General features: G+C 40.5%; 1 protein-coding gene across 3 annotated transcripts; it reads left to right on the plus strand.

Moving 5' to 3' along the window:
- Positions 1-609: 609 nt before the first annotated feature.
- On the plus strand, positions 610-4,612 carry LOC110780620 (dnaJ protein ERDJ2A-like). 3 transcript variants are annotated; one of them, XM_056836973.1, is made up of 6 exons: positions 617-940; positions 1,193-1,271; positions 1,736-1,816; positions 2,441-2,560; positions 3,600-3,686; positions 4,240-4,612. In XM_056836973.1, the coding sequence occupies exons 3-6, from the start codon at positions 1,796-1,798 to the stop codon at positions 4,438-4,440; spliced, it is 429 nt and encodes a 142-aa protein (XP_056692951.1). In that variant the 5' UTR covers positions 617-940; positions 1,193-1,271; positions 1,736-1,795; the 3' UTR covers positions 4,441-4,612. The 3 variants fall into 3 exon arrangements, with proteins under 3 accessions (XP_056692976.1, XP_056692951.1, XP_056692925.1); XM_056836947.1 differs by having other exon boundaries at positions 1,196-1,271; XM_056836998.1 differs by having other exon boundaries at positions 610-1,271; positions 4,331-4,612.
- The last annotated feature ends 4,360 nt before the right edge of the window (positions 4,613-8,972 follow it).

Genomic DNA, 8,972 nt, shown 5'->3' on the forward strand with positions numbered 1-8,972 from the left:
CGTCCTGATCGAAAGCGAAAGGAAGTTCTTCCCCGTTCCAGTGTCAGGCCTAAAAAGGTGCCTAACATGAAGGGGCCTGCTGTTGTTAAAAGAAATGCAAGCTCTCGCGGAGATCGTCGCCGGAACAATGTATGGGTTAGGAAGGCTCAGCCGCCTGTAGAAACAGTGGCTAGTCCAGTTGATGATAGTAATCCTTCTCCCATCATTGCCTGTGCCTTCGAGGCTGAGCGGGCTATAATTGAGAACGTTTCTGAAGCCTTGACATCTTTGGAAGTTAGTGTCCAAGAGCCGGTTCTTATGGAGATTGATATTGGGGCAGCGCAGAAGACTGTGGGGGTGGATCCTGCGAACATTGCTCTCTACAAGACTTTATTTGATGATCCGGAAGAACTAGAGTAGTGTAGTTCTTGCTAGGGTGTCACTACTACAAAATACTGTAAAACTCGACGATGTTGCCTCGACGGTGTCGAAGAACGCTGGGAGGAAATTTAGAATCCGTGTTTTGTCGACGCTGGTCTGCGTCTTCTGTATTTCTCGTCAAAAAGAGGCGTCGAGATTTCGTCCGTGCTAGTCACGTGTGTTACTAAACCGCCAGTTCAAAGAAATACCCACTCCCGCAGAAATATAATCTCCAATACTAATCAACCCTAGCCGCTCGCCCATTCATCTTCTCTCTCCTCCCTCCCAACTTGCAAAACATCATATCGTCTCAAATCCATCAATGGGCGAATCCAAATTGGTTTCGCTCTCCTAATATTATGCTGCTTCATCTTCCCCGCCTACTATTCGCCGCCATTGAAATAGAAGCACGAAAGAGGAGTTCATGGAAGACCGCTACTCAAACCGTTGTTCCGTCGTCAATATTACTTGCATAAATCTACTATTTTTTAAACCTAAATCCAAGAAGGAGATTGTTGTATGTTGAACTTATTCACTCCAGGTAATTTTTAATTTATTTTACTGCAAATTTAAGGTTTTATCTTCAATTTTTCTAGGATCGGCACCCTTTGAGATTAATTTGATTCCCTTTTGTTTGGTTCCTGGTGAATTTTATAGATCTGGTGTTGTGTTTTTTGAGTTTCTTCTTTTATTTTTTTCAAAAAAATTGGTTTTTTCTCTTCAATTTATCGAATATTCGGAAATTAGGGTTATTGATTTTGTTTTTTATTTTGGTTTGATTCACGATGATGAGGAGGGACCCTGGAAAATCCGTAGATTACTTATTATGAAGGCCAACCTGATATTACAGATGCTCCAAAGACCAAGTTCAGGTTTGTTGGGTTTTTAATATTTATTTTTTTGCCATTTTTTCAAGCTAATAGCTATTGACAATGCTGATTTTCCTTAAGAATTTTACTTTGTACTTACATTAAATAAATGATTTGCAATTGCAATTGTTGCATAAAATGGTGGGTGTTTGGGGGGCAATGTTGAATCTGCCTATTTCTTGCTCTATTGATGTGTAAGCTTACGAGTCGGTTTTTGGTTTTAATCTGTTCTGCTGGATTGTAATGATTGAACTAGTGGGTCCTGATGTTTCTGGACTATAGAATCGGGCAACTTTGTTAGTCGGGAGATGCATTTCAATTGAATTCATAGACAGTGAAAACATTGTAGTTTATTGTTTTTGCCGTTGCTAAGCAGGGTCAGGGGTTAGTAACTCTAGCTTGTTGAACTTTCTCTGTTGTATTCATTACTTCATAACTATCTTTAACACTTGAACATACTTGTTCAGGTGATACATTTTTCACTAGGCTTTGAACTTCCTGGTGGCTGGCAGAAGGATAAAGATGCAATGGTTCTCAGTGTTATTCAGGTATAACAATAGGTGCCTTGATTTTCTTTTTCTTATATGTTTGATTGGGTATTTTACTACAAGTATTATTTATTTCAGTATCCTAGATTTTGCTCAAAGATAAAAATATATGGCTTTAGAGAATGTTTAAAGTCCACACACTAGTACACTACTACAAAATATGTTATATCTCGACGCTGTTGAAGACCGTCAGCATGGAATATGACATTGCAGAAATGTGATCTATTGGTGCCCTGTTTGGCTGTTTGTGTTAATTTGGGTAGATACTTGTTTTAGGCCTTGTTATCATGAACTGTCTAGGTTGAGTATTCTGACTACTTAATTGGATTTCTGTCTCTTTCTTTGCACCATTTTGGTAGTAGATTTTTCCTGTTGATATATATATTTTTTGTTAGTAGGTTGAGTAAACATGATATTGCTTGGGCTTATTGATTTGATCGTAGGAAAAATAACTATTTTATCTTTTAGTATATTTGGATGGTTGGTCACTATAGGTCGATTAAATATCGTTAATTTTTATACTCTCATATACATTTTCTACCATGTGCCTACAAATCACATATATTTCCTGGTAGACACAATTGTTAATGAAATAACTTACATATCAAATTTCTTTTATGGTAGACACAATTGTTAATTCAAGCCCATTTAACTCGGGAAACAGCAGACCTACCTCCAACACTTAATGGTGACCTGAAACGTGTCCTGGAACTTGCACATCATCTACTTGAGGAATTGATGAAGGTAATATAAACTTTCCAATGTTCTAGCACTTAAACAAATGAAATTATGACTGCATGCCATGAACCGTTGACATTCTGAAACCCGAGGATTTGAGTATTAACAGCCTACATTCTTCTGAACCGTTGATGATGTTGAATTATTGATGAGTGCTTTTTTTTTTTTATGGCCTATCATTCTTTGAAAGGATTCCAATATATGCTGATGATAACCTTTAACTTTGGAATAATTTAGCAGTTTCTGTATTTTTCTCTCTTTTTTTTATTCAAAGTTATTTCAAGTTTCTCAGGGGTAACTATGTGACATAGCTTTATTTATCATGGAAACAAAGTGACTTGTACGGCAAAACTTGGAGTTGTTTTATAGCATTGCTGCCATCCTGATATTTAAACCCTTGTGGAAACTAAACTTCTTTGGAGGAATATTGATTAATGAGCCCACTTTGTTCTAAATATTTAATAGTTCAGAAAAGTCATCTTTTTCTTTCATTATCTCTATTTTGGTTTAACATAGAATTGTCTTTCTAGAAATGGTACAAAGCTACCAAATTCAATATAAAAAAAAAACCCCTTTTGGAAAGGGACGTTCAGCACTCCAGAAGTTGGATTTTTCTAAGTTAAAACTAAAATCAGGATTGTTAAAAGAGGATGAAAGTTGGGAATAAAAGTAGCTTATTTATGCGAGTGCTCAATTAAGGTAGTGATTACAAAGTCTGTAAGTCCTTAATCTAGTGCGAACTCAATAATAATCAAGTTGCGCAGGGCATGAAGTTTACAAACTTTTTTCCCTACTAATTTTGGAAGTGGACTAAGTTTTTAGGATGGAAGGAGTAGTATATTGATCATACATGTTCTACTAAGCTGCCTCTTTACAGATTAAACTCATGTCTGTCATCAAATGCTGGTTCATATGTCAACTTTACAATCCTGGCATATTTCATGATTGCTATGCCAGTCTCATTTAGTCCTTCTTTTGGGTTAATATTGATACGATTCTGCAAATGTTTTCTCTTGTTTCATTAATATTTCATATTCTGATGCAGATGGCTTTAATACCACGCACGGCTCAAGGTCATGGATGGCTTAGGCCTGCAATTAGGGTTGTCGAGCTTTCTCAGTGTGTGATTCAGGTACTGCAATTCTTAGATATCCTGGACTTTTTGATGTTGTTTCAATGTCATGTTATAGTAGTGTTAGTCTTCCACATCTAACTTGTCATAGTTCTAATCTTGCATGAGTGATAATTTCTGTAAAGGTAGTGCTATACGTGGTAATTTGATTGAGCGAACAGTCCGATCTATTGATTGCTCCTAGATTTTGGTCTCTGTCATTATCATGTTTGATTCTGAGCTAGGCCTTTGTTGGTTTGAATAGCTGGTTTTAGAATACTCAGATGCAGATAGACAAAATTCAGGAGATGATATCTGCAGGATCGACACTCCTTCATGTTACATTCTCATTATCCAATTTCAAAGAATGTGTAGAATGAATACTGAATCAAGTGGTGATGCAGCTCCTTCAACTATGAAGCTGATATTCTTGAACTTTGTATTGAGTGGCCTTTGTTTTGAAGATGACATTTTAGAATAATAAGTTGGATGACATTTTTTCTGCTGCTTGGTTGCTGTTTTAGTTGCGTGTTTCTGTCTTGTTTGGCCTGCTGCTGCACTGTTGTTTCTGCAGGTGTTTGGTGTTGTTTTCAGCTGCACAAGTGCTGCTTCTTGCTGTTGCAGGGTGTTGGTTGTGCTCCTGATGTGTGCAGGGTGTTCTGCAGGGAGTCCAGGTGCTGCAGTCAGATCTACAGGGAGTGTGGTGTTCGATTGCTGCTGTGTGCAATCTTATGTTGCGTACCCTTTTATTGCGTTTGTTGTGTTTGGTTGTTAGGGAGTGGTCTGTGCTCCTCTAACTTTTTCTGCTGTTTCGTTGTTTAGATACTTTTGTTCATACCTTTTGGTATTAAATTTGTATTTTGGAGATATATAGCTAGCTAATTTACTAGTTTGGACATGTGTAAACTTAATTTGATGATATGATATGACAATTTGGAGCGAGCTAATACGTATTAGTACATATATATATAGATTAATATATAATCTTGTCATTTATAATTTTAAAGGTAGTTAATTGCATCAGTTTGGTTTGGTTTTAATTAATTCGTTTCAGGTTGATTTTGCTTTGGAAGAAAATGAACAATTAAAAAAAAATATTAAATTAAATTAAATTCTCGACGCTATATTGTGTCAAAACATGATTCGCGCAAAAAGTTGGTGGTAAACCCGCAAAAAATATTACTACGCAGATGCCCGTCGAGAAATATATAGCTACACCAAACACCGTCGAGATTCTCGACGCAGAAAGGCGGCAAATATATTTTGTAGACGACAAACACCGTCGAGATTATCGACGCCGCTGGGCGTCGAGAATTTCTCTACGGCCAAATTCTCGACGATGGTTAGTGGCGTCGAGAAAACATTTCTCGACGCTTTTAGGCGTCGAAAAATAGCCAAAAAAGCGTCGAAAAATGACGCGTTTTGTAGTAGTGTGTAGGTGCCCTTTATTTGCGAGGGTCTCACGAGCCCCCGAGTGATAACATTTGACTTAAGGGTCATCACTTGAAGTGTCGACATATCCCTCACGTGTCATTGAGATTTGTCAACTGATAGTATAGAAACTTCCTCACTTTGTCATTGGAAGGATCTAAAGATGCGTAGAAACTCCCTCACTTTGTCATTGGGAGTAGCTACAAATGTTTTCGAAATTAAAGCTGTAAAGTGTAATTGGGCCTGCCAAGCCCAATCACGAGGTAAAACGTTTTTTTTTTAAAGATTCTCATTTTCAGGGCTAGCTAAACGAGAAAACCCCCTTGTTTTTATAGGATGTAAAACGAAGGAAAATCCAACAAACCAATCCTTTAATTTTTGGAAAAAGGGAAAACCAATAAAAGTTATCGCTGCAGCGACTAAGGACTTGCGCTGTTAGTGACGCAGACCCCGCCCGCTGAAGGTGGGCGAGCCTGTCCTCTGAGGGGGACCCCCCATCCGATAGAAGTGGACGAATCTGTTTGATGTTTTTGAAAATAAGGACCTACGCGGTTTGTGACGTAGACCCCGCCCGCTGAAGGTGGCGAACCTTGTCCTCTGAGGGTGGACACCCCGTCCGCTGAAGTGGACGAATCTATTTTGAAATTTTTGAAAATAAGGACCTACGCGGTTTGTGACGTAGACCCCGCCTGCTGAAGGTGGCGAACCTTGTCCTCTGAGGGTGGACACCCCGTCCGCTGAAGTGGACGAATCTGTTTGATTTTTTTTGAAAATAAGGACCTACGCGGGTTTGTGACGTAGACCCCGCCCGCTGAAGGTGGCGAACCTATTTTAAATTTGAAGACTTTATTTTTCGAAAACTGAGGACCTGCGCGGCTAGTGGCGCAGACCCCGCCCGCTGAGGGTGGGCGAGCCCATTTTGAATTTCTTATTTTGCCCATGTAGAAAGGCTTTTGTGATTACAACCTGTTGGTGGGTCGTAATATTTCCTGATTAGATGTGTCCTGTAAGTGGGTCCACATTGTGTATATTTTTGTTTAACAATATTTTTTTGAGATATCCAAACATGTTATGGTGCGTGGCGCAGTCTGGGTATGTGATTTTGATTGGCGCTCCCTGTTGGAGTCCACTTTTCGCGAGCCCCCAAGTGTTGGGGCTCGTCGGTTGTTTTTCGCGTCTTGTAATCATGTTTGGGGTCACGTTCGTATGTGCGAGCGACCTCCTATAGTAGTGTGCTATTTTAGTGAAGCCGTGGAGTGCGACTTTAGGCGACATCCGGTTTTGGCTTGGCCCGGATTATCCCTTTGACGGACAGATATTTTCTATTTGAAAAACCAATGACTTGAGTCACTTGACGACACATATTTTTGGTGTTTTGAAGAATGACCATGATATTCAACTTGCTTTTTTTTGAAAAGTGTACATGAGCGTTTTCTGAGATGAGTCTAAGTTTCGACCAAGTTTTATTATTTTTTTTTTTTTTTTGCTTATTTGGGAGCTAAAGGTGCTTTGGGCTTGATCTTACTTGTAATAGGGCCTCGTGTTTTAGCAACACGGTCTTGAGTCCTTTTCCTATTCCGTGTTTTTGTGAAATCTGGGCCTTGGGCTGCATTTTCAGCGCCCAAGCTCAGGCGTTAAAAATTTCGGCGCCCAGAGGTGGGCGCTGAAACTTCTTTCCCGGTGATATTTGATTTTCGGATTTCTAAGCACGTCTCCGAATGGGATCAGGATGTTTATTGGGTGCGTTCAGCTATATATAGGGGCTAGGTACATCCTTATTTTCCACCACTCTCAAATTCTTTCTTTCTTTTTTGCTGTGCTCTAATTATTTACTGCTTTTGTCATGTCGATCCCTACTTTCTCACTCCAACGGACTGTTAGGCGTTGGCTACGAGCCCTTACTCCTACAGAAAAAGCTTTGTTAAAAGAATACCACTTAGAGGCACTTTTAGGCTTACAACAAATTAATATTGATTATAATTTTCTGCATGCTGCCCTAAACTTTTGGGACTCCGATCATCACGTTTTTTCCTTTCGGGGCAATGAAATATGTCCTTTGCCTGATGAATTTGCTGCGATCCTTGGTTATCCTACTAATGCTACTCCTGTTACTCCTGGCACTATTGAAGAGGGTAAAACAACCATAAGGGCTTTCTTAGGGCTAGATGATAACATGTTTGCTGAACTTGTTGTAGACGATAAGGTTAACTTGGCAAAACTCGTAAAACATCATTTTAGGCCTAGTAAGAATATGACCGAACAAAAATTGAACATTCGAGCCCTTGTATTTTGCTTGTTGAATCATTATTTGCTGTCGAATAATAATGGTGAGTTCGGTGACATAAGGCTGATCCCCTTGATTAGCCAGATGGAAAGTTGCTATTCTATTATGCCGTTGGTTGTTGCTGAGACTTTGCTGAGTGCGGATGAGCTGAAGAAGGATGCCAAATCCGAAATTTTTAAGGGAAGCCCCCTATTACTGCAGGTACTCTATTTTTTCTTTGCGCACACATACGCCACTTTTATATATTTCTTTTTGCCTGGGGGCTGAGTTTCAGCGCCCAGGGCTGGGCGTTGGAATATTCGGCGCCTGGTCCTGGGCGTTGAAACTGCGCCCCAGGAACCCTTTTTTTCTTTCTTTTCATTCTTTTAATTCGATCGTACCTGTTTTTGCAGATCTGGCTTGCGGAACGGCTTAGACTTTTGGAAGCTCCTGCCGATCCTAAACATTATCGCCCTATAGCTTTGGGTAACCGAAAATACTTGCACCAAGGCCAGGACGAGGCCGAATGGACCTCCTTTTTTACTTATGGCATTTGTTCTATTAAGTGGGTGGTACCATGGTGGGGTTTGACTACTATGACAGGGGGTCTGATGTATCGGTTTATATTTCTTTGTTGGGGCTATCTTGTCCCATTTATATTTTCCCTTACCGAGTCATGCGTCAATATGGTTTAAGGCAGACTATCCCCTTTTCTGATACGATACCACCTAAGGTAGCGACCTTTGCACAAACACGGGTCTTAGCGTGGGCTAGGTATTATGATGGTCTCCCGCGTTGGGCTGTAGCTACAAATGGGTTTGTGGGTCTTTCTGAAAACTATAAGTTATGGATGAGTTCCGATGACAAGGATGTGAGGACCGAGGCTCGTAGTGGGGAGCCGGCTGAGCTTTTGATACCTCGTATTCGTGTTAAGTACGAGGGTCCTGATTCTGCCAGACCTCGTACCTATAGTTTTAAGACTGTGAAAGCTCGTCCTGATCGAAAGCGAAAGGAAGTTCTTCCCCGTTCCAGTGTCAGGCCTAAAAAGGTGCCTAACATGAAGGGGCCTGCTGTTGTTAAAAGAAATGCAAGCTCTCGCGGAGATCGTCGCCGGAACAATGTATGGGTTAGGAAGGCTCAGCCGCCTGTAGAAACAGTGGCTAGTCCAGTTGATGATAGTAATCCTTCTCCCATCATTGCCTGTGCCTTCGAGGCTGAGCGGGCTATAATTGAGAACGTTTCTGAAGCCTTGACATCTTTGGAAGTTAGTGTCCAAGAGCCGGTTCTTATGGAGATTGATATTGGGGCAGCGCAGAAGACTGTGGGGGTGGATTCTGCGAACATTGCTCTCTACAAGACTTTATTTGATGATCCGGAAGAACTAGAGTAGTGTAGTTCTTGCTAGGGTGTCACTACTACAAAATACTGTAAAACTCGACGATGTTGCCTCGACGGTGTCGAAGAACGCTGGGAGGAAATTTAGAATCCGTGTTTTGTCGACGCTGGTCTGCGTCTTCTGTATTTCTCGTCAAAAAGAGGCGTCGAGATTTCGTCCGTGCTAGTCACGTGTGTTACTAAACCGCCAGTTCAAAGAAATACCCACTCCCGCAGAA

This window comes from Spinacia oleracea, chromosome 1, assembly GCF_020520425.1.
Source record: "Spinacia oleracea cultivar Varoflay chromosome 1, BTI_SOV_V1, whole genome shotgun sequence".
Taxonomy (NCBI): domain Eukaryota; kingdom Viridiplantae; phylum Streptophyta; class Magnoliopsida; order Caryophyllales; family Amaranthaceae; genus Spinacia; species Spinacia oleracea.